The 26,232-nt window shown below is 42.4% G+C and overlaps 1 protein-coding gene across 1 annotated transcript in view; it reads right to left on the bottom strand.

Annotated features, from left to right (window-relative positions):
• CFAP65 (cilia and flagella associated protein 65) overlaps positions 1-26,232 on the bottom strand; it is a 122,761-nt gene that overhangs the window by 77,197 nt on the left and 19,332 nt on the right. The window contains exons 4-10 of the mRNA XM_077447862.1: positions 23,852-23,954; positions 21,388-21,554; positions 16,483-16,682; positions 14,447-14,586; positions 7,738-7,960; positions 4,897-5,162; positions 3,226-3,426 (exon numbers count right to left, since the gene is read on the bottom strand). Coding sequence (XP_077303988.1) covers positions 3,226-3,426; positions 4,897-5,162; positions 7,738-7,960; positions 14,447-14,586; positions 16,483-16,682; positions 21,388-21,554; positions 23,852-23,954 — 1,300 coding nt within the window. The remainder of the gene's footprint in view (positions 1-3,225; positions 3,427-4,896; positions 5,163-7,737; positions 7,961-14,446; positions 14,587-16,482; positions 16,683-21,387; positions 21,555-23,851; positions 23,955-26,232) is intronic.

The following is a 26,232-nucleotide window of genomic DNA, read 5'->3' as shown; positions in this document are numbered from 1 at the left end:
AACTCTCTGAATGACAGTCAAAGCCCCTGTCACTAAATAAGATGGTTAGCTTACAGTCCTGTTTACACCTTGCTTTTGCTTGGTGCTTCGATGAGGCTTTGGTGGAGCTTTGGCGAGGCTTTATGGGGCTTCAAGCGAGCTTTGCCATAGACTTGTATGGAGGCTTTGAAGACACTTTGAAGCACCACTAAAACGACATGGGGTATAATTTTTGAAGCGAAGCTGAAGCAAAGCAAAAGCAAAGTGTAAACAGGACTGCAAGCTAAAAATTGTATTTAGTGATAGGAGCTTTGACTGGCATTCAGAGAGCTTTAACAAAGCCTGTCTGAAGCCTTGTTTTGAAGCTAGTGTAAACTAGCCGTTAATGTGTGTTGAAGCCGAGGGCAATTGTAAATGAGCCCTAAAGCGGAAGTAAACTCTCCCCCTCCTATGCTGCTTTTCAATTACACTATTACATTACATTTTTCTAACACATTATACAATATAATTTTGCCCCAATCGCATTTTCCTTACTGCGTTTAAGATGTTTATAAATTTGTTTCTCCCGGGAGTCAGTGTCATATTAAAGCGGAGTTCCACCCAAAAATGGAACTTCCGCTTTAAGTGAAGGTGACCCCCAGACATGCCACATTTGGCATATCCTTTTTTTTGGGGGGGAAGGGATACCCTCTTTTTAGAGGGATCCAGCTCCCACTTCCTCCCGGGGCACCGCAGCGCCGGAAGCAAGTTCACTTCTCCCCCCTCCCTCTCGGCAATCATCTGGGACGATTGCCTGGCCATTCACAGCGTGCAGCACGGCTCGCGCATGCTCACTGCGTGCGCGGCTGTGAAGCCACAGCTAGGCACCCACAGTAATAATGACAGCACCGCAGAGAGGAGCAGGGCTTTGTTCCCCCACATCGCTGAACCACGGGACAGGCAAGTGTCCGATTATTAAAAGTAAGCAGCTATACTTTTTGTATCTGCTGACTTTTATATGGGTGGAACTCCTCTTTAACCACTTAAGGACCGCCTCACGCCGACATACGTCGGCAGAATGGCATGGCTGGGCATGGCAGGTACGTTGTCCTTTAAGGGCCCAGCCGTGGGTCGCACTCGCGCCCCGGTCCTGAGCTCCGTGACCGTGGCCACGGGACCCGCAGGCCCGATCGCCGCCGGTGTCACGCAATCGGGTCACAGAGCTGAAGAACGAGGAGAGGTAAGTGTAAACAAACCTATCCCCATGCTTCCTAGTGAGCCTGTCACTGATCGTCTGTTCCCTGTTATAGGGAAAGACGATCAGTGACGTCACTCGCCAAGCCACGCTCCCCTAAAGTAAAAAAAACACACACACACACACACTTAACCCCTACACTACTCCCTAGTGGTTAACCCTTTCACTGCCAGTGACATTTTTACAATAATCAGTGCATTTTTAATCGCACTGATCGCTGTATTAATGCCAATGGTCCCAAAAATGTGTCAACATTTTTCGACATGTCCGCCATAATGTTGCAGTCACAATGAAAAAAAAAATAATATATCGCTGATCGCCGCCATTACTAGTAAAAAAAAAAAAATATTAATAAAAATGCCCTAAAACTATCCCCTATTTTGTAGACGCTATAACTTTTGGGCAAACCAATCAATAAACGCTTATTGCGATTTTTTTTTACCAAAAATATGTAGAAGAATACGTATCGGCCTAAACTGAGGAAAAAAAATGTTTTTATATATTTTGGGGGGATATTTATTATAGCAAAAAGTAAAAAATATTGAATTTTTTTCAAAATTGACGCTTTATTTTTGTTTATAGCGCAAAAAATAAAAACTGCAGAGGTGATCAAATACCACCAAAAGAAAGCTCTATTTGTGGGAAAAAAAGGACGTCAATTTTGTTCAGGTGCCACGTTGCATGACCGCGCAATTGTCAGTTAAAGCAACGCAGTGCCGAATCGCAAAAAGGGGCTTGGTCCTTTAGGTGCAAAATGGTCTGGGGCTTAAGTGGTTAAGTGTTGTTTTCTGTGTCTGTAGTATAAAATACAATGAGGATATTTACCAGCACACCATGGGTCGACAAGAAGCGTCCATATGGATTTTCAAGTGACTGGCCTTAGATGATACACAGATATCAAAACAAATCCTCCCACATAAGTTTTACCTGTTTATCTGCAGTATTCTCCCTTCTACATCGCTTCAAAGTGCTGAATTTAGATAAAATTCTTCTGTCAGTAGCACAGAGGAAGGGGCGGAGAGCTGCAGTTAGAGTACAGTGTACAGTGTGTGAGAGCTGATTGGAGGAAAGAGACATATCCACCAAGCATGGTACAGGAACAAAGGAACGGTGCAAAGCCTGTGTTGTGAATAGACAAGCTGTGTGTTGAGCTCTCCTCCCCATTATCATTTATTTATTACCATTTTATCTCATGTGTTGAGACAATTTGTCAGAAGTGACACATGCTGATAACAGAGGACGAAGCACCAGAGAGAAACGACACTCAGATCTTTGGAGAGAGACAAGTAAACATTAGAAATATATGTGCGTTGTTCAGATTTCATGACTGAGGTTTACAACCACTTTAATATAGCAATAGATATCAGCAATGAAAACCTGGTAGATGTTCTAATCTTTCTCCACACTATCCGAAACGAAAAAAAAAATGGCCTTCAGTGTTACTTAAAAAAAATCACACACACTCCAGAAAAAAATAAAAATAAAGAACAGAAAGGAAGGGAAGTTATAAAGGAATCTGTGACCCTGGATGTTCAGACCTTTTTTTTTTTTGCCCTGGCTGGTGAACCAAAGGATCTTTTTTTGTTTTCTTTTATCTCCTTTTCCTAAGCGAGAAGCACTACATGTGGAAATAAATTTTTCTCTTGTTCAGATACACTAATGGGGTAACTATACCTATTTATGTGATGATGATATGCCGAACATTATGTGTAGAAAACAATTGTTACATGTCTTTCCAGCAGCAAGTCCCTCTGAGGAAGATCCCAGTGTGGGTTGAAACGCGTCAGCGCCACCTATGTATCATATTTTTTTACTTGTATTTTACTATGTATTTTATAAAACTTTTATGTAAGTTTTTCCACTGGGGCTCATGTCTTTATTATCATGTTAAGGAGGCTTTTTTGCTCTATTTTGAATAAATATAATTGTTCTTACATTACCAAATAGTTTTATGACTTTTTTTCTGCCTAAAAACCCCAAATTTGGGGATTCTATTCACTGGATGTTCAGACCTGTTCCTGAAGAACCAGAGCCCCGTCACTATCCATGTTTAGCTTCTTTTCCTCTATCATGGCGTCCAGGATATCCGGTGGGTAGATTGTCAGCCAACGTGCCATGTTTGTTCTGTAAAGGGGTAGATGCTTAGGAAGCACAATGACTGGCTTATCTGTATCCGAGTGACAAGTGCCAATCAAGTCCACAAACAGGGGATCCTGGAACACAAGAACATGTTATGTAGTTATCTAGAGTGCAAAGTTTACCATTGTAAATACAACCACATAATTGTCAATGCAACCAAACTCCAATCTGGGTCATTGCCTAAGATAATACTAAGGCCAGAGTCACATTAACAGCCAGGAAATTAACATTTTCTAGAGGTTGACAATGGTGGCCTTTTACATTTCCCTTAGAATAGGTTTACTTTACAGCAGAACCCCAGAGATACAGCTAATTACACAGATGAAATGCATCCACTGTAGCTGTTTTACCCATCATAGGAGAAGCAGAAGACTGATAAGCTCACCTCTCTGTCACTGTTTTCTCTCCCAATCAGCATGTCCATTGTTAGCACTGCAGCTGCTGCTCCCCCCCCCCCCCAACACTCTGAGCTTTGTTGTAAAAGAACCGCAAGAAGTTAAAGTGAAGCTCCAACCAAAAGGGGAAGCTCTGCTTGTTTGCACCCTCTCCCCCTCCACTACCACATTTGGCACTTTTTTGGGGGGAGCGAGTATCTGATTTTGACAGGTACCCGCTCCCACTTCCAGCTCAGATCACCACAGTGAACGGAGCCGGAAGTTTGGCCAATCCCTCCTTTCCCCTCAGTCTTCTGGGATACATCACAGGTCCCAGAAGATTACAGGACAATTCACAAGGTGCAGTGGGACTCGCAAGACTTCTCTTCCAGTTCCCCTTACTACAGATGCTGCGCCTGCACCCAGAATTGAAGAACTGGCTTGGGTGAGGACATCGCTGGATCCCTGGGACAGGTAAGTGTTCTTATATTAAAAGTCAGCAGCTACCTCCATTAGGAGGTATTTACACTACCTATAGGCAAGCCTTATTATAGGCTTACCTATAGGTAAAAGCCTGAGATGGAAGTTGTCTTCCACTTTAAGCTATTCCATAATACTCTGGGAATACTTTGTTATTTATTAATGCTAATGTATTTGTAAAACAAAGATAGCATTAAAGCGGGAGTCTGCCGGGAGTTCTGCCGTTTTTTTTTTTTTAAAAAGCCAGTAGCTACAAATACTGCAGCTGCTGACTTTTAAAATAAGGACACTTACCCACCCAGCGTGCCCGCGATGTCGGCACCCGAAGCCGATCTCTCGATCGTCTCTCGGGTGCTGCCGCCGCCATCTTGGGGCGTAGATTCTGCGGAAAGGGGCGTTCCTTTCTGCAGAATCTACGCCGGAAGTGGGTGCAGATACCTGTACTGTACAGGTACCTGTACCCCCCTCCCCCCTGAAAGGTGCCAATTGTGGCGCCGGAGGGGGGGAGGATTCCAATGAGCGGAAGGTCCCCTTTAGGGTGGACCTCCGCTTTAAGCCAGTAAAAGAAAAAAAACACATATATTGTAAAACACAATTTTTTAAAAACATATTAATATAAAAACAATTAGTCGATAATTATAGTTTCCCTATAATTTGTCTAGCCAAGCCTGCCCATTACAGGTGTCTGACCTGGTGGTGGAGGAGGCAAGCGACTCTCCGATTATGAGGAATTGGGTGAACTGGAGAGAAGGTGATCTTCAAACTCTGAGACTCTCCGGGGCTCAGCGTTCCATATGACCGGTCAAAGGAAAAAACGCTTTCGCTGGTATCAATATCAAACTGGAAGGGTGCCGGAACATCTGAGGAATTTGTGATTTCCAGGGTACGCAGGATCTTTTCCCCCAAGTTCACCAGACCGAAATTTAAAACCGACGTCTGCAGAAACACATTGGGTCCTGTAATAGGATAATGGGGGTTATTGAAAGATTAAACTTGACAAACGTATATCAGTCGTCATCAGTGCGTTAAACAACAGAGCGGAGTTACAGTATTATCTCCTCAACTGGTGGTATAAAGGAGCTGCGGAGGGATGCGGTTTAAAATAATGAAATGATTACAGGGTAGAGAAAAATAATTAAATACAGTGTGCTCACTAATAAATAATACAGATAAGTTTAATTAAGTTTTAAGATTTTGTGTTTTTCTTTGACTGGTCTAAATAAAATTTAATTTATCATTTTTTCTCTCTATTCTTTGTTTCGTTGTTTTTTTTAGTTTTTTTCCAGGTATATGTGTAATGAGGGAATCTCTTATTACCATCAAACTATTATTTTTTTTTAATTGTATCTAATTGTTTTTGCTAACTAAAACTAAGATATCTTTTTTTTAACAAGCATTGTCTGTAATGTAACACTTTTGCACCGTAAATTATGGGATTAAAGTAATCAAAACAGAAATATAATATTTTTTTACTGTACGGTAAATGGTAGACATGTGCACTGACAAAAAATGTATTCGTTTTCGTTTTAATTTCATAATTTTTTTGCTTTTATTGTAAATTCGGAAATTTGAAAATTAGAAATTTGGATTTAAAAATTTTCAAACTTTCAATTTTCGAAATTTCAGAATTTTCTCATTTTCGAAATTTCAGAATTTTAAATTTTTCGAAAAAATTTCAGAATTTCCAAATTTCAGAATGTTCAAATTATCGAACTTCTAAATTTCGAATTTCTGCATTTTGATTTCCGAAATGTTGAATTTACGAATTTTTTCGAAATTCGGAAATTCAAAATTCGGAAATTCAAAAATTGAAAAATTTGGAAATTTTCAGAATTAACAAATTTGTTAAAAAATGTATTCGGAACTAAACTAATTGCACATGTCTAATAAATGGAGAGTTATAATGTAAAGCTGCTAAATTCTGCAGAGTTTGTTCAGTTACATTATGTGGCCAAAATTATGTAGTGTTCAAACTATTTTTTATTGAAGCATCACAAAATAGGTAGTGCAACGTTTCGTAGTGAAACAGGACCCCTTAGTCAGGCATGTGAAAATTATGTGAACACCCCTCCAAGATACTGAGTTCAGGTGTTTCCAGGAAAGAGTATTGTTAAAGTGGAACTTTACCCAGTTCCCATAACAACTTGATAAAAAATGTTCTTCAGCAAGGAAAATTCATTCCCCATTAATAATTATGTTCCCGTTTCTTTTTGCTGGAGGCGGCCATTTTGCTGAAGCCCAGAGCCCCAGCTGTAAATCATAAAGCCAAACTAAACCCGTTGATTTAAAGGTTTCAAAAAACAGTTACATTACTGGAATGCCAGGATGGTTAACTGTCACATTTGCGTGTGTCCTCAACCAAACTGTCAAACCATCAAAAGGCTGGTGTTATCACTGATCACATGTGCTGCACCATTGCAGCTGCTAATCAAACAGTAGTAGCTTCCTTGGCTGTAAAGGATGAGGGTTTAATTCTGCTTTAAGACTGTTCGTGGATTGGTATTTACAAACTCAGCAGTGCCTAAAAATGGAGAGCAACTGAGCATGTGCAGAGCAGGGCGAAACAGAGTATTACGGCTTTTTAAACAGTATAGACCGTTATTTTTTAATGTTTTTCATAGCTATACTGCAAAAGGGGTCGGGCTGAGGTGATCTAGCAGGACTTAAACTTCCACTTTAATGTCATACAACATTAGGCAATTGTTCACTTCCAACCTTGTTCCAGCATGAGTGTGCCCTGTGACCTTCACACCTACAGTATTTAAAGCTTGTTGGACATTCCCTTCTATAAACTGCAAGCATTAGTATGGAGTTAGTCCAACTTTATGGCCATAACCGTCTCCACTCTTTGTGGAGGGCGTTCCACCAGATTTTGGAGGGTGTCTGTGGGCATTTGTGAGGTCAGGTATTGATTGCTGGATGAGAAGACCTGGCTCAGAATTGATGTTCAAATCCATCCCAAAAGCGTGCGGTAGGGTTGAGGTCAGGGCTCTGTGTAGGACACTTAAGTTCCTCCATGCCAAACTCCTCTACCCATGTCTTTATGGTGGTGATGTTAATTCAGAAGACCAACTTGTTGCAATTAATCCTAAAGGTGACCAGTAGGGTTGAGGTCTGGGCTCTGTGCAGGACACTTAAGTTCCAAACACCAAACCATGTTTTTATGAAGATGTTGGATGAAAACGCCTTGCTCATTGCAGCAGATCCCAAAATTGTCAGTAGGGTAGAGGTCAGGGCTCTGTGAAGGCCACTCAAGTTCCTCCATACCAAACTTATCAAACCATGTCTTTATGGAGCTGTTTTTTTTGCACAGGGGCACAGTAATGCTGGAACAGAAAAGAGCCTTATAGTGTATTTGTGCTGGTCTATCAATGAACATTTTTGATCTTCAGTACTAGGTGTGGATATTCCCTCTAGCACTCATGTGCAAAGTACTGACCCACTCCGCTAGGAATCCAGTATAGGATCTGTTGCTGTTATTGAATGTGTTCCTAAGAAGTGAGAATTGAGAAGATTAAGGAAAATACATACCTTTACAAGTTCCAGAAACCTTTAGAACAGACTTTGTAAGATTCCCAGCTGGAATGACATGGAAGTAATCCACACTTTCCATGCCCACTATATGTGGACTAAACAGCAGGGGCACTCTCAGTTTGCCCTGGGCTGGTACTACACCGCTTGAAATGTCGCATGAAAAATGACAGTCCATGTGGGCTGGCCTCTTCTCCCTCTCGATACGGAAAGGAGCATCCACCTGTGTGAAATAGAAGAGCATCGAAATAGCCTCATTGTAAGGAGCACCATATTGACTCCTTCTCAGGAGAGCGGGCAATGACACCCTGTACTAACAGTATCTCCTTCCGGGTTGAGCGATGCTGGGCATCTTTTAATCTGAAGGACTGAAATCATCTTGTGGTGAAAAAAAATGCTGCAGAGGATAGCTCTGTATTGTATCCAGAGCTGCTTTTTATACTTAAAGCGGGATTCCACCCTAAAGTGGAACCTCCGCTGATCGGATCCCTCCCCCCCTCCGGTGTCACAATTGACACCTTTCAGGGGGGAGGGGGGTGGAGATACCTGTCAAACACAGGTATTTACACCCACTTCCGGGCCCTGCCGCGCTGTCTGCTGGGACACACAGTTAAAGAGTAACTCCACCTTTGTTTAAAAAAACAAACAAAAAAAAACATTCCCCTCTGGGTGATCTATGTACATTGCAGAGATCTTAACAAATTGTGTTGCAGATTCCAACCTTTTGTCATTCTGAAGAAATACCCGTTTGTTTTGTTTGTGTCCATGCACAAGATGAATGTGAATGGTAATGGTAATAATTATCAATCAGCTGCTGCACTTGCAGGGCTCTAATGAGGAAAGTGGCAGGGTTTGCATCCCTTTAGATGTGATTTCCCTTTGGGAGTATCTCACCAAAATTGACATTTTTGTTGCAGGGGATGCCCAAAATCTGACTTGTATCTGCAGACTTCTGGGAAATCAATGAGCCAATCACACAAGCAGGAAATGCAATGACATTTCTGGGGGGGGGGGGGGGGGGGTGTTCTGTATACCATCTATCTACAGAACACCTCCAGGTAGCCATATTGCATTTTACAGAAAATTACAGCTCTACAGATTGTAAAGGGAAGGTCATTTTTAATGTTAAATTACAATATAACTTGTGTAGTAATAATATTTATGCTATAATAATTTTTTCATTTTTTCATTTGCTATTTTTTTCCCCATGAAAGTGGAATTACCCTTTAACAACTTCGCTGACCACAATACGTATGTATACTTTGCAGTCTGCACATGGGTTTACTGGCTAAAGATATTAGCCATAATAACCCCGGTACCGTTTTTTTCCTTCAGAACGGAAGGGCGCTATAGCTGCTTTGCTGATCAGCTGGCGTGACCATAGCGCATGCGCACATCATAGGAGGCTTTTTTGGAGATACCATTTGATGGGCACAATTGAATGCTATGCAAACAGCAGAGGGACACCGTGTGCCTTGCTGTTGCGGCGCGGGTTTACAGTGTGCTTAAGGTCCGTTTTTATCTGAGAGGCAGGGTGGTTTGGTGTGTTGAACGGCGGGTTTTGCCGGTGTCTAAGGGTGGGTTGCAACACAGACAAAACCCGCTCTTCAACACACACCCAACCCCTCCTGCAATAGCAATGCTCAATCTGAGAGCTACGGTGTCCCTCCACTCTTTGCATAACTTTTAATTGTAGCTGTGAAATGGTATCTCCCGTCGAAAAAAGCCTCCTACAATGTGCTCATGCGCTATGGTGACGTCACGCCAGCTGATTTTGAAATCAGCTGGAGTGGCCCTCCATTCTGCGGGGGGCTCTTTTTGACGGCGGGCAGTATTCGATAGAACACCGGCTTCCTCATGAAACCGGTCCAAGCAGCTAATGATCAGGCCTACTGTTTCAAAAATCTGGCGGTGCGGCCAGCTGCTCCTATAGGCAGGGCCGGGACAAGGGGTGGGCAGGAGGGACGGCTGCCCTGGGCACTGTGATATCATGTGAGGTGGGGGGGCACCACTAGGAAATTGGGGGAGGGGATTTGTGTTGGAAAGGGGGATTTGGGGGGCAGCAGGGAGTATTGTTCTAGGAGTGGAAATTTGGGGGTATGCTAAAATTTAGGGGGAGGAGGAATGGGGGAAGAAGATTTGTGCTAATAGGGGGGATTTGCAGTGGGGTTATTGGGAGGGGCAATTTTAGAGGTAGATAATTTGTGCTAGGAGGAGTGATTTTTTTGGGGGGGGCACTTGAATTGGGGGGGGGGGGGGGGTTTGGGGGGGTGGGGGATTTCAGCAGGGGAACAGATTTGCACTGGGAGGAGGGGGAATTTATGCTTAGGGGGTGAAAATGATTAGTACTCAGTTTTTTTTTGGGGGGGGGGGGATTTTTGATGACACATAATGCTCATACACCTTGGGGGCGGGGGGGGGGGGGCGCAGTTTGGCATGTTTGCCCTGGGCTCTAGATGACCTTGTCCTGGCACTGCCTATAGGTGATCAAAGAGTTACCAGCCTTTGATCAACTCTTTGGCCTTGGTGGACACCCAGGCTTGAAGAAAACATTATTTTTTATCTTTTCTTTTTAAGGGTAAAGAAGAGATTTGGGGTCTTTTTGACCCCAGATCTCTCCAAAAAGAGGACCTGTCATCCTTATTTCTATTACAAGGGATGTTTACATTACTTGTAATAGGAATAAAAATCATCTAAAAAAAAGAAAAGTAAAATAAATAATAAAAATCAATTAAAAGCGCACCCATCCCTCCGTGCTCGCGAGCAAAAGCGAACGCATACATAAGTCACGCACGAATATGTAAACAGTATTCAAACCACACATGTGAGGTAGAGCAATAATTTTAGCACTAGACTTCCTCCCTAACTCTAAACAGGTAACCTGTAAAGGCGTTTAAAGCAGGGGTCTCCAAACTTTTTAAGCAAAGGGCCACACCATCGTTGCTGTCAGTGGGAGAAATAGTGATGTCAGTAGCCAGAATATTACCCCATTGTTGGTTCGTTGGTGTCAGTGGGAGGAATAGTGTCTTGTATCAGTGGAAGGTAAAGTGCCCCAAGGGCTGGATAAAGGCAAGCAAAGGGCCACAGTTTGGAGACCCCTGATTTAAAGTGTCTTCTATGAAGATTTTTGTCTGTTGACATTCCACGAGCGTGTGCAATTTTAATGTGTGACATGTTAGGTAAGTATTTACTTGATGTAACATCATCTTTCACATTATACAAAAAAACTATAGCGTGTTTTTTATTTTTTTATTTAATTCATTACATTAAATTTTTTTAGAAAAATTTGCATGACATAAAAAATTGCAATGATCGCCATTTTATTCCCTAAGGTCTCTGCTAAAAAAAAAAAAAAAAAAAAAAAAAATGTATAACGTTTGGGGGTTATAAGTAATTTTCTAGCAAAATTACGGATTTCAATTTGTAAACAAAAAGTACCAGAAAAAGCCTGGTCCGCAAGTGCTTAATACCTGCTAGGGGACAAGCCTAATTAAAAAAAAACATTACCTGGAGTAGGGCTTTAATTATTTTAAGGAAGACATATCTGGAAAACATTTATTACACTTCTGTAAAAACTGAGCTTGATTTAGCCCCATAAGCCTTCTAAGCCTCCCTATTGGTCCTTGCAATAGCTGTCAGACTGATTGACCAATAGGAAGTAAGGCCAAACTTGTTGTTCACACAAAACGTCATGATGTGCATGTAACTTCAGCTGACTATATCTCTGGAACTTCTAATTCTGACATGCATCTTCTTTTTCACGTTATGTATCTTTAATGTGTCATTATTTCATCAACATGTGTTAAGGTTTGCAACAGATTTACTTGCTCTGGGCACCAAAATCGAAATATATTGCTCAATAGCCACAAAGGATATACAGTATCTCACAAAAGTAAGTACACCCCTCACATTTTTGTAAATCTTTTATTCTATCTTCTATCATGTGACAACACTGAATAAACAAACAAGATATTTGGGGGGCACACCCTAAAAAAATGCATAAAGATGGTACTGCCATAAGACCATACAACAGAACAAAAATATTACAGCGCACACATGCAAAACTAACATTTACCTCCAGCAAGGCTTTTATATAGTTTTATATAGCTCCCATGGTTCAGAGACGCAGGATCTCCTAGTCTATGGATAGTGTAGGACCCACTAATTATGGGGTACTTTGTCGCAGTAAGTGGGCTTAAGCATCGTATAGCAATATGGTGTGACCAAATCCCCATATTTTTTGATAATGTTTTTTGAAAATGTCTAGGTGTTTTTAAAAAGCCCTGCTGGAGGTAAATGCTAGTTTTGCATGTGTGCGCTGTAATATTTTTGTTCTGTGACACTTAAGAAATGACACTTTGCTACAATGTAAAGTAGTGAGTGTACAGCTTGTATAACAGTGTAAATTTGCTGTCCCCTCAAAATAACTCAACACACAGCCATTAATGTCTAAACCGCTGGCAACAAAAGTGAGTACGCCCCTAAGTGAAAATACACAAATTGGGCCCAATTAGCCATTTCTCGTCCCCGGTGTCATGTGACTCATTAGTGTTACAAGGTCTCAGGTGTGAATGGGGAGCAGGTGTGTTACATTTGGTTTGGTTATCGCTCTCACTCTTTCATACTGGTCACTGGAAGTTCAACATGGCACCTCATAGCAAAGAACTCTCTGAGGATTTGAAAAAAAGAATTGTTGCTCTACATAAAGATAGCCTAGGCTATAAGAAGATTGCCAAGACCCTGATACTGAGCTGCAGCACAGTGGCCAAGATCATACAGCGGTTTAACAGGACAAGTTGCACTCAGAACAGGCCTCGCCATGGTCGACCAAAGAAGAGTGCACATGCTCGGCGTCATATCCAGAGGTTGTCTTTAGGAAATGTGTGAGTGCTGTCAGCCTTGTGGCAGAGGTTGAAGGGGTGGGGGGGGGGTCAGCCTGTCAATGCTCAGACCATACAAGGCACACTGAATCAAACTGGTCTGCATGGCTGTCGTCCCAGAAGGAAGCCTCTTCTAAAGATGATGCACAAGAAAACCCACAAACAGTTTGCTGAAGACAAGTAGACTAAGGACATGGATTACTGGAACCATGTCCTGTGGTCTGATGAGACCAAGATAAACTTATTTGGTTCAGATGTGTCAAGCGTGTGTGGTGGCAACCAGGTGAAGAGTACAAAGACAAGTGTGTCTTGCCTACAGTCAAGCATGGTGGTGGAGTGTCATGGTCTGGGGCGGCATGAGTGCTGCCGGCACTGGGGAGCTACAGATCATTGAGGGAACCATGAATGCCAACATGTACTGTGACATACTGAAGCAGAGCATGATCCCCTCCCTTCAGAGACTGGGACACAGGGCAGTATTCCAACATGATAACCACCCCAAACACACCTCCAAGATGACCACTGCCTTGCTAAAGAAGCTGAGGGTAAAGGTGATGGACTGGACAAGCATGTCTCCAGACCTAAACCCTATTAAGCATCTGTGGGGAATCCTCAAACGGAAGGTGGAGGAGCGCAAAGTCTCTAACATCCACCAGCTCTGTGATGTCATCATGGAGGAGTGGAAGAGGACTCCAGTGGCAACCTGTGAAGCTCTGGTCAACTCCACGACAAGAGGGTTAAGGCAGTGCTGGAAAATAACGGTGGCCACAGAAAATATTGAAACTTTGGGCCCAATTTGGACATTTTCACTTAGGGGTGTACTAACTTTTGTTGCCAGCAGTTTAGACATTAATGGCTGTGTGTTGAGTTATTTTGAGGGGACAGCATATTTACACTGTTATACAAGCTGTACACTCACTACTGTACATTGTAGCAAAGTGCCATTTCTTCAGTGTTGTCACATGAAAAAATATAATAAAATATTTACACAAATGTGAGGGGTGTACTCACTTTTGTGAGATACTGTAAATACGCTTTGTGTGTAGCAAATGCCTTTGCAAACTCAAATATTACCTTAAAATTATCTGTGACAACATCACTGTGCTGTACATAGCCTGTGCAGACAGCAGAGCTGTGGGAGGAGCCCAACAGGCTCCACCCACTACAGGCTGCCTGCAGAAAACGACAGGAGGGGCAGAGACAAGACCGGTCACCCTGCACAGGGAGAGAGAGCAGCAGTGAGCGGTCTTTATTACATGAAGTCTCACACTGAATTATTGCACAAATCTGGAAGAAATATACAAAGCTCACCAAGTAAGAATATACATGATGAATGGATATACACAATATTTGTTTATTCTGGAGCAGGGGCGGACTGACCATTCGGGCACTCGGGCACTGCCCGAGGGTCCCATGCCACTAAGGGGCACCATCAGGGTTTCCAGCCTCAATAAAACCAGGGATAGTATGTAAAAATATGTGTTTTTTTAAAAATCCCAAGATTATAGCTGCCCCGCCCCTACACTACCTTTTCAGTGTGTGTATGTGTATTCTGTGTGTGTACTATGTGTCTGTGTGTATACTGTGTGAGTGTATATATACTGTGTGTGTGTATACTGTGTGGCCCCATATTCTATTGCCTGGGGGCCCCATAATCTCTTATTGCCTGGGGGCCCCATAATCTCCTATTGCCCGGTGGCCCCATAATCTCCTATTGCCCGGTGGCCCCATAATCTCCTATTTCCCAGGGGCCCCCATGAGTTGTCAGTCCGCCCCTGCTCTGGAGTTTAGATTTCGGCAGACAGAAGTAGACAGACATGATTACATACCACTGACAGGTTGCAGACTTCAATACTTTTCTCAGACGTCATGCCGACTCCAATGCAGCCGAACTGTAGAACTGGTCCCACTTCTAAGGCATCCTCACCTGTCTCTCCAGGAACAGATACCAAGAGATGGGGGTACTTGGCTGCACCAAGAAACTATTATTAGTCATTCAATTTAAAATATGAAAGTCAAGTCTAAAATTGATGTAAAAATAATACAATATTTGCTGTCCTGTACATTCTATTTTCTCTACAGCAGAGGAAACCAATCTGCAAATTTTAAATATAGACGGTAGTCTAGACCAGGGGTCTCCAAACTGTCCAAAGAAAGGGCCAGGTTACTGTCCTTCAGATCTTAGGGGGGCTGGAGTGTGCCCAGCGGTAGTAAATATTGCCAGATCTTTGGTATTAGGGGGAGAAATAGGTGATGATGTCAGTGGGAGGAATAGTGCCCCATTGTTGGTGTCAGTGGCAGGAGTTAAGTCTCATTGTTGGTGTCAGTGCCAGGAAAAATGCCTCAAGGGCTGGACAAAGGCAAGCAAAGAGCTGCACCTGGCCCCAAGGCCACAGTTTGGAAACCACTGGTTTAGATATTTTACCAAAAGAATCGGGACGCCTGCCTTTACACGCACATGAACTTTAATGGCATCCCAGTCTTAGTCCGTAGGGTTCAATATTAAGTTGGCTCCACCCTTTGCAGCTATAACAGCTTCAACTCTTCTTGGAAGGCTGTCCACAAGGCTTAGGAGTGTGCCTATGGGAATGTTTGACCATTCTTCCAGAAGCGCATTTGTGAGGTCCAGCACTGACGTGGACGAGAAGGCCTGGCGCGCAGTCTCCGATCTAATTCTTCCCAAAGGTGTTCTATCGGGTTGAGGGCAGGACTCTGTGCAGGCCAGTCACGATCCTCCACCCCCAAACCCGCTCATCCATGTCTTTATGGACTTTGCTTGCTCTAGAGCTGTGGGATGAGAAAGTGCATAGGGGGAAGAGGGACCTTCTTATTCTGTAATAAGAGGAAGAATGGAAAGTGCTGGATTAAGGGAATGTAGGCCAAAATGTATGTGCTGAAATGTAATTGGCTGCTAACTGCTGAAAATGTTAGTTTGCTATTTTTTTTTATACTCCACAGTTTTTGCGTTAAAGCTCAAAAACGTTTTTTTCCCCCCATACAATGGAGCTTTGCCCACACTTCATGGGTTAACTGCTCATTTTTTTCTAGGTTAGAGGAGAAAAGAGATGAACTTACCTGATCCTCCCAGCACAAGACTGGTCAGGTCAGGCCCCCCCCCCAGCAGTGTTGAATTGGGGACTGTTGCTGATGTCAGAGCAGACTCAATAGACCCGGAACAGTCCACCGCTGGACCGTGGGGGGGGGGGCTCTATTTTCAAGAGGATCGGGTGTGTGTGTGTAAGCTTTCTGCTCTACCCCGGGACAAAATGAGCAGTTGACTCGTGCATTGCGTACACAGCCCCACTATACGGGAAAAAATATTTTGGTCTTTAACATCGGGATAACACCAAATTTTTGTGAAGTCATTGCCATGATGTTTGGAAGCTGTTTCTCTGCCATAGGTGGTCCATTATGTGGATGTGGTTTCTATTTTCCTGGCCATTGAGAGTACATGCGTAGGTTGGTTCCAATAATAGCTAGACTTAAAATGTATAATATTAACTTTATTAAGTTCTCCTGCAAATGACTCGGCTAACTATTATGCTGCGTACACACGATCGGAATTCGAAGGAAGTTCAATCACCAGTAGCCAATAGCTTCCGTCTCGTAGTTGAATCTGAGCATGCGTGATTTTTGGCGTGTCGGAATTGCATACACACGAACAGAATTTCCCATAGAAAGTTTTTCCGTCTGGAAAATTGAAAACATGCTATCAAATTTTGGTTGGCGGAAATTCGGACAGCTAAATTCCAAAGGAGCATACACGCGGTCGCATTTCCGATGAAAAGCTCTCATCTGTCTTTTTCCGGCTGGAATTCCGATTGTGTGTACGCGGCATTCGTTTACCGGCGATCGGCCTCCTTACCAATTGCAGTCAGCTGTATGTTTTTTTTATATTCCTCGTTCAGGCCAAAGTGACACGTGGCGATCACATTGTGTACAAGCGCAATCTGCGGCTGGAATAAGACCTTGGTGCGGATCTGACATCTGGGGTCCAGGACGCCGCTTCCTGGGATCAGAAGGAAAGGTTCCGGCACGTCCCATCGGAACTGGGTCTGCAAGTCACTGGAAAACACAGAATACGGCGTTCATACTTCATATGAATAATACAAATGATGGAGAATTTGTTCTGGCAAAGCAAATGATAATAATGCTGAGTGATCCTCTATACTGCATGTCCCACTGCCATACGACTTCTACTTTAAAATCCAGTTTCAATCAGAATTTCTGTACAATATTTATTTTCTCTGTGAATTTAAAGCTGATCAAAAGCAGTCTTGTACAGTTGTACTGCCTCCTCTCCTGGACTGAACTAGCTTACTCTGATTTCACCGCACACTGTGAGCTTCGCCTATTTTCATCAGGTAAACCTGCGATTAACTAGACATATGCACTGACAAAAAATGTTAGTTTTCGTTTCTTACGTTTTTTTTTTTGCTTTTTTCGGAATTGCCGAAATTTTCAAAATTTTTGAATTTGCAAATTTTTGAAAATTTTGAATTTTCTAATTTCTGAATTTACAAATATCCGAATTTTCGAATTTCCGAAATTTTTAAAATTCGTAAAATTCAAAAATTTGAAAATCCTAAAAAAGGAAAAAAAATCAGTTAAATTCAAAATAATAACTAACTGATAATAACTAACTCTTAAATTATAGGTATTGGAATTTCCTTTCAAATTTGGCTGTTTGTGAACTTAACAAATACAAATTGATCTGAAGTTACGAATTATCAGAAATAACGAATGCCGCATCTAAACAAATAGAATGGAACAAATGAATAATAAATAATAATAATAAAAAGGATTTATTATTATTGTTATTTATTATTTGATCGTTACGTTCCATTCTTTTAGATATGACATTCGTTATTTCAGATAATTCGTAACTTCAGATAAATCAGTACTCGTTACGTTCACTAACAGCTAAATTTGAAAGGAAATTCCAATACCGATAATTTAATAGTTATTATTAGATAGTTATTTCAGATTTTTGAGTTTTCGAATTTTCATTCTTTTAAATTTTCTGATTTTTAAATTTCCAAAATTTAGAATTTCCGAATTCCTGAAATTTTGAATTTTTCAGGAATTTCAGAAATTCAAAAATTCAGAAATTCAAAAATTCAGAAATTTCGGAATTAATTAATTTGTCAAAATTCATTAAAAAACAAATTCGGAACTAAACAAATTGCACATGTCTACGATTAACTACGCTCCCCCCTCCACTGTATCTACAGAAGGAGCCAAGCAAGGTTGCCACTTAGGCTTGCTTGCAAACATGTCCGCTTTCTGTTCATCTCCATTACATGGGAGCTGACAAAATTAATAGATTACAGAAGGAATATTACACTGTCTTGCTTTCTGTTCAGCTCACAATAAGCGACAAGGACACTGCATTTCTGGCAGGATCAACAGGTACATTTTGCACTTGCTGCAAAGCCTGAATGACCTCAGGTCAAATATAAAGCCTCGTACACACGATCGGATTGTTGGCCAACAAAACCATGGACTTTTGTCGGAAGGGCGTTGGCCCAAACTTGTCTTGCATACAAACTGCAAGGAATTGACGACCAACAAACACGAACGTAGTGACGTACTACGTTGTTTTTTTTAGCTTCTTAGCACCACCCTTTGGGCTCCTTTTGCTAATTTCGCGTTAGTAGAAGTTTAGTGAGTGTTGATTCGCGCTTTTCATTTTTCAGTTTGTTTATAAACGTCCATTCGTCAATCGGACGGAATCGGAGGAGATAACGTGTTATTTATTATTGGCCTTGGAGTTATTGCTTTGACATCTTTTTTTTGGTTGAATAATGATTTGATTTGGTATATTTTCTATATTTTTGGATGCATACAATGCACTTTTTGGTTTTCTATTGGCAGATATCATGTCTAATTTTATTTGTTTTGTTTTTTTAATGCACAATAAAAAAATTGTGTAGAATAATACTTGTCTGTATGTTTTACTTCAAATGACAGTTTGGGAGTCGGCAGTTACATTTTATAAAATACAATGTTAAATTGACAAGGGACACCAACATAGTTGTATCTTTGATCTTACAAACTTCAGGATAATGGTGTTGTGGTAACTTGTCCAAAAAAAAAAAAGCATAATAATATTATTCTTGATATCACTAGAAAAAAAAAAGCTTTTGAAAATGAGTTTGCAAAAACCCCATCAGTATCACCAGCAAAGCAGCTTCATTATTATCCCATTAAAGAAGAAGAGAATTGTGCGCTGCATTTCCAGATTACATAATTTGCTGCGTCACGAATGTTAAAGGGGTTGTAAAGGTTCGTTTTTTATTTTCTAAATAGGTTCCTTTAAGCTAGTGCATTGTTGGTTCACTTATCTTTTCCTTCGATTTCCCTTCTAAATGTTTTTTTTTCTTTGTTTTCTTTGTCTGAATTTCTCACTTCCTGTTCCTCCTCAGTAAGCTGTTCAGTAAGCTGTTCTGGCTGACTAAACACCACTCGGATGATGGTGTGAAGTTTACTGAGGAGAAACAGGAAGTGAGCTATTCAGACAAAGAAAAAAAACATTTAGAAGGGAAATCGAAGGAAAAGGTAAGTGAACCAACAATGCACTAGCTTAAAGGAACCTATGTAGAAAATAAAAAAATAACCTTTACAACCCCTTTAATTCTCCATTACGAACGCTAGTTTACAAGACCAACCCCTTCTGGTTCGTCCTTGCTTCCGGGCATGGGTGTTTTTACTTGTTTTTTTTGTCCAACGGACTTGTGTACACACGCTCGGAAAAGGCAAAAACAGACATTTGTCCACGGAAAATTTTAAAGCCTGCCATCCAACATTTGTCTGTGGAAAATCCAACAACAATTGTCCGATGGAGCGTACACACGATCGGATTTACCGCCAACAACCTGTCATCACACAATTCCCGTCAGAAAATCTGATCGTGTGTATGAGGCTTTAGGGTCCCATGGAGACGGTGAGCAGTATTCCAATTAAAGGTGGAAGCTAACCAGTTTTTGGAGTGGAAGTGGTGATTTGGAGGATCACACAAGGGGGGTTATTTACTAGAACTGGAAAGTGCAAAATCTTGTACATTTCTGCATATAAACCAATCAGCTTCCAGGTTTTATTTGCAAAGCTTAACCACTTCAGCCCTGTAAGAATTTACCCCCTTAAAGACAAAGGGCAACAAAATTGATGTCCTTTTTTTTTCCCCACAAATAGAGCTTTCTTTTGGGGTATTTGATCACCTCTGCAGGGTTTTTTTTTTGCGCTATATATAGGGATTTGCATTAAAAAAGGGATTAACTCCGGGGATAAAGCAGTAATTCTCCCGTGCTACAAGACTCTGGTTCGGCGGCACCTGGAGTATGCTGTCCAGTTCTGGGCACCAGTCCTCAGGAAGGATGTGCTGGAAATTGAGCGAATACAAAAGGGCAACACATCTAATAAAGGGTCTGGAGGATATTGGTTATGAGGAAAGGTTGTGAGCTCTGAACTTATTCTCTCTGGAGAAGAGACGCTTGAGAGGGGATATGATGTAAATTTATAAATACCGTACTGGTGACCCCACAATAGGGAGAAAACTTTTTAGCGGAAGGGAGTTTAACAAGACATGTGGCCACTCATTAAAATTAGAAGTAAAGAGGTTTAACCTTAAACTTCATAGAGGGTTCTTTACTGTAAGAGCGGCAAGGATGTGGAATTTCCTTCCACAGGCGGTGGTCTCAGCGGGGAGCATCGATAGTTTCAAAAAACTATTAGATGAGCACCTGAACGACCACAACATACAGGGATATACAATGTAATACGGACATATAATCACACACACACATAGGTTGGACTTGATGGACTGTCTTTTTTTCAACCTCACCTTTTATGTAACTATGTAACAAAAAAAGAGCGACAATTTAAAAAAATATATTTTTTTTTTATTTTGCTATAATAAATATCCAAAAAAAAAAGTAAAAAATTTATTTCTTCATCAATTTAGGCCAATATGTATTCTTCTACATATTTTTGGTAAAAAAAATCAAAAAAAAAAATTGCAATAAGTGTATATTGATTGGTTTGCACAAAAGTTCTAGCATCTACAAAATAGGGGATATACTTATGTCATTTTTAATATAATTTAAAAAGTAAAAAAACATTTTTTTTACTGGTAATAGCGGTGATCAGCTATTTTTAGCGGGACTGCGACATTGCGGTGGACAAATCAGACACTTTTGACACTTTTTTGGGACCGGTGACATAGAATTTGAGGCTGGGTTCACACTGCATGCCGGTGCGGCTCACAGCAGGGGTCCGGTGCGTCCTCGTTCACCACTTCATGTCCGATTTTAGCCCGAAATTTTGGGCTGAAGCCGGACCTGAAAGGGACCAAAAGACACAGCAGGCTCCTGTGCAAATTCACACCAGAGCTGCGATGGAGCCGTGTGAATCGGCTCCATAGAGAGCCGGTCACAATCTCCTGCTATGCAAATTGGATGTGGGAATCCTGCATCCAATTTGCAATAGCGTGATCCTGGCCTAAAGGGATGCATTTTTCTTGAACTTTTCTTGCGCTAAAGGTGATGATATTAGCTGAAAATAAATTCAAATTCATTTACATTCATGATAATAATTAAAAAGTCGAATATATTACAATTTTATATAAAAATATAAATATTAAAAAAAAAAACTGTCATTTTTAGTTTTGGTTTTGGTTTTCGGCCAAGTGCATCCTACATTTTCGGTTTTCCATTCGGTGCATGCACCTCGTATTTGCAGGCAGTTCTCGGTATAGAACAACAACACTCACCATGTGCTCTGCAAGACAAACTTGGCCTCTGAGGAGTCAAACACAGCACACATAGGTAAGGTCAGCTCCTCCGGAAAGGTGGCAGCGTGGCGGGGGAGTGTAGCTTGCAAGGAGACGGAAAAAATCCCTTCCTCTGTCTCGAAAGCGATTGAGTCTTCATAATCACGCTATAGAACAGAAGATCAGAATATGAAGGCACTAAATGAATACGGGTCACCTCTATATTTATTTATGATTAACCACTTCAATACCGGGCACTTCCTGCCCAGACCAATTTTCAGCTTTCTGCACTGTCGTACTTTGACAATTGCGCGGTCATGCTACACTGTACCCAAATTTTTATTTTGTTCCCACAAATAGAGCTTTCTTTTGGTGGTATTTGATCACCTCTGGGATTTTTATTTTCTGCTAAACAAATAAAAAAAGGACCGAAAATTTTGAAAAAAAAAATTGTTTTGGTTTCTGTTACAAAACTTTGGAAATAAGTAAGTTTATTCCTTCACTGATGGGCATTGATGGGGCTGCACTGACGGACACTGATAAGGCAGCACTGATGGGCACCGATGAGGTGACACTGATGGGCACTGATGATGGGCACTAATATGCAGCACTGATGGGTACACATAGGTGGCACTGATGGGCACTGATAGGCGGCACGGATGGGCACTGATAAGCAACACAGATGGGCATGGATGGGCACTGATGTACACTAATGGATGGTACTGATGGGCATCACTGATTGGAAGGCATCCGTTGTGGGCACTGATTGGCATGCATTGTGGGCACTGATTGGCATCCATTGTGGGCACTGATTGTTATCCCTGGTGGCCATGGGTGGCATACCTGGTGGTGACTAGAGGTTGGCATCCCTGGTGGTCCTGGTGGCGTCCCTGGTGGTCGAGTGTGGGCATCCTCAGGGGGGCTGCACTGATAATCAATCAGAACAGACCCCCCTGTCAGAGGAGCAGCCGATCGGCACTCCTCTACTCGCGCCTGACAGACGCGAGTGAGGAAAAGCCAATCAACGGCCCTTCCTGTTTACACTGTGATCAGCCGTGATTGGACACAGCTGATCACATAGTAAAGAGTCTCCGTCAGAGGCTCTTTACCTAGACCGGTGTTGCGGTGTGTCAGACTGACACGCCGCAACAACGATCGCCGTAATTCGGCGCATGCTCGGAAGCATTGAACTTCATTTTCTTGGCTCGTCGTAGCGTTGTACATCACCGCGTTCTTGACAGTCGAAAGTTCAGAGAACTTTTGTATGACCATGTGTATGCAAGCCAAGCTTGAGCAGAATTCCATCAGAAAAACCATCCAAGATTTTTTTGTATGGAAATTCCGCTCGTGTGTACGGGGCATTAGGTGATTCACAGCTGCACCAGATTTTGAGTGTATCCATCTCCCCTAGTTCATAAACACAGGAAAGTTGTATGCTTTTCCTGCCTTCTACCACTAGATGGCAGCAGAGCACCATACATGTGATGGACCGGTGGCAGATCTGGTCCCCAAATCATTGGCGTTCTATTACCATTCTATTACCATAGGCAACTCTGTACTGGGAATAGTATGGGGGCTGCCATTGCTGACCTTGTATGTCTGGTCACAAGCGCAGAAATATGCATGCTGTAAATCTGTAACAGGTTTCTTTATCTCTAGACATTTTTTGTTAGGTCAGTGACCCAGGAAGCATTAAATACATCATTATGACAGCCAGGCAACTAGCATTTTAAGAAAGAATGATCAGCAATGGCTAAGGCTGGCCATACATTAATCTAATTTTTTTGTACAATTTTCCTTCAGATTTACCAAAATCATATAATATGAGGTCAAATCTAAACACTTTCAGTTTGTATACAATCTGGCAGGCCCTTGCATTACATAGCTGAAGGAAAATCTAAAGGAAATTGAACAAGGAAGTTCTAGAATATATGGCCAGCTTAACTCTATGGTTTTCTCATGATTATATTAAAGTAGAGTGGAGAGGGATTAGAACCCCCATCAGGTTTTATCGCTGTCTGTGCCCCCAGTAGGGGGATTCATCCACTCTTATTTATCCTGTTTACCATTATCACTCAAAGTGAAAGACAATCACAAATTTTGGGTTGTCACCAGAACAGGGATAGAGGGGAAATCTTCCAGAGGGGGCACTAGTTCTGGTGACAACCAGGGATTCACTCCCTTTGGAGAGATTTTCTCTCACTTCCTGTTCTGGCTGTGGGACAGGAAGTGAAGGGAAATCTCCCCAACGGGGCATAGAATATAAAAAAGAAAAAAACTTACAGGGTTATAACCTTCCCTTTATCTAAAAAGAAAAATGTGTGGTCTTAGTTTGACTTTCCTTGCAAGGTCTTTATACTGGATTTATACATAGACAATGTCCAAGATTATATGTCATGTGTAATGGACTATAAATTGCAAATTTGACATGCAGATCAGTCATGTATACATCAGAAGACTGTACCTTCTCCAGGGCTCGGAAGGTGATGGGGAGGGAGAATGAAGTCCCGGCACTCAGTGTGACCATCTTAGGGAACAATGTACTGAAGAAGATGGTGGCAGGAGGGCTGTGAAACAGAAGATTATTGGTTAATAAAATGTGGGATCATCAGAGTAATTAGCCTATAAGGGACTAAACCCAGAGAGTGCAAAATCTGGTGCAACCGTGCATGGTGGCCAATCAGTTTCTAACTTCAGCTTCTTCCATTAACCGTTGACAATAAAAACTGGAAGCTGATTGGTTTCTATGCAGAGCTGCACCAGATTTTGCACTCTCCAGTTTCAGCAAATCAACCCCTTTGCATGAAAATCTCCCAATGTAAAACTGATTTTGATGCAACCAGTCATCTTCTTTATTACTCACTTGTGTAAGGGCTTGTTCATACTAGTGATTGAAACACCCCCTAATTGCTCCCCCTTTAGCTGTAGATGCAGTGGCTGGGGGTGTACACATGCCACAGCCAAAAACTATTCCTTTTGTCCCCTTTGGCGGGCATAGCACCAGTCGAGTGTGACCCATTCAAATAAATGGGGCTTTACTTGAGGATTGGGGATTTCCTCTCACTTCCTCTTTTGGCTATGGGACAGGAAGTGAAGGGAAATCCCCCCAGTGGGACACAGATAGCAAATCAAAAAAGACAGGGGTTATAACCCTCCCTTACTTTATCCATAAGGAACAAAAAGTTCTGCCTTTAGTTCCACTGTAAGACAACAGTGCAGGGGCCAACAAACTAAAGCAAAGGTGCCATGGTGAGCACGTGAAGATTAGGGATGAGCTTCGTGTTCGAGTCGAACGTACGTTCGACTCGAACATTGGCTGTTCGTGCGTTCGGCGAATTCCGAACGTTTTGGCCGTTCGCGTCAAAATTCGAGTGACGCGCGCGCGGACCACAATGCACTGCGTTGGCGCAGTGCATTGCTGCCCGATGATTGGCCAAGCATGCACTGTGACCCCGCATGCTTGGCCAATCGCAGCGCCGGCAGCGAGGAGAGCCATGATTGGCCACAGGCATCCTGCCTGTGGCCAATCATAGCTCAGGCTGTGTAGTGCACGCCCCACACTATATAAGGCCGCCTTTAAGGCGGCCTCCTGTAGTGTGTTACTTTGCATCTGAAGCAGTGGGTGTTCTGTGTACCTTCAACACAGTACACACCAATCGTTTTTGGCTGATTTCCTATCTTGCTGCTGTGTAGTGGTTGTTGTCTGTGCCCTGACTGCAGTATACACCACTATATTCACCTCACCTATATAGCTAGTGATCTAGCTTTAACCACTTAACAACTGCCCATTGCCGATTAACGGCTTCAGGGCGGTTGTTTAACTCAGAGAGGCCGTTAATTAACGGCCTCCCAGAATTCTGCTCTCGCGTGCCCCGAGGTGTGCGCACTCGAGAGCATCCGTGACCGCCGGGTCCATAGGACCCGGCGCATCACGGTAAACGGCCGCTCATAGCGGCCGTTTACCACGTGATTGTTCCGTCAAATGACGGAGTGATCACTTGGAAACAAACCGGCGTCATGTTATGACGCCTGTTCCTCCCTCCCCTTTCTGTACTGATCGGTACAGCGGAGGGGAAAGAGATCGGTGTCAGCAGCGATGTGGGCTGCATCTGCAGTGCCCACATCGCTGCTCACCGAATTTAACCCCTCAATTCCCTGCCAATACTCTGCAATACCAGTGCATACTCTGCAGTACCCTGCCATTACTCTGCAGTACCCCGCCATTACTCTGCAGTACCCCGCCATTACTCTGCAGTACCCCGCCATTACTCTGCAGTGCAGTACCCCGCCATTACTCTGCAGTGCAGTACCCCGCCATTACTCTGCAGTGCAGTACCCTGCCATTACTCTGCAGTACCCCCCATTACTCTGCAGTAACCCCCATTACTCTGCAGTACCCCCCAATACTCTGCAGTACCCGCCATTACTCTGCAGTACCCCCAATACTCTGCAGTACCCTGCTATTACTCTGTAGTACCCCGCCAATACCCCGCCAATACTCTGTAATACCCTGCCATAAATTGCCATACCCAGCCATACTCAGAGATACCCAGCCATACTCGGTGATACCCTGAAATACCCAGCCATAGACGCCCCCCACCCCTCACCGCCCTCCGGTGCTTCTACCAACTCGCCAGTACGATCAAAGCCAGAATCTTTTTTTTATTTTTTATTTCAGGCTTCCCAGCCTAGAGGTGAGATGTGGGGTCATATTGACCCCCCAGATTTCACTGTAAAGAGGACCTGTCACCCCATATTCCTATTACAAGGGATGTTTACATTTCTTGTAATAGGAATAAAAGTGATCAAAAATATATTTTTGGGAAAAAAAATGTCAAACTAAAA

Source organism: Lithobates pipiens, unplaced genomic scaffold (assembly GCF_037356315.1).
Source record: "Lithobates pipiens isolate NorthernLeopardFrog02 unplaced genomic scaffold, aLitPip1_a1.2 Scaffold_22, whole genome shotgun sequence".
Taxonomy (NCBI): domain Eukaryota; kingdom Metazoa; phylum Chordata; class Amphibia; order Anura; family Ranidae; genus Lithobates; species Lithobates pipiens.
The sequence above is the reverse complement of the archived record's forward strand: the minus strand, read 5'-3'. Positions and strand labels throughout refer to the sequence as shown.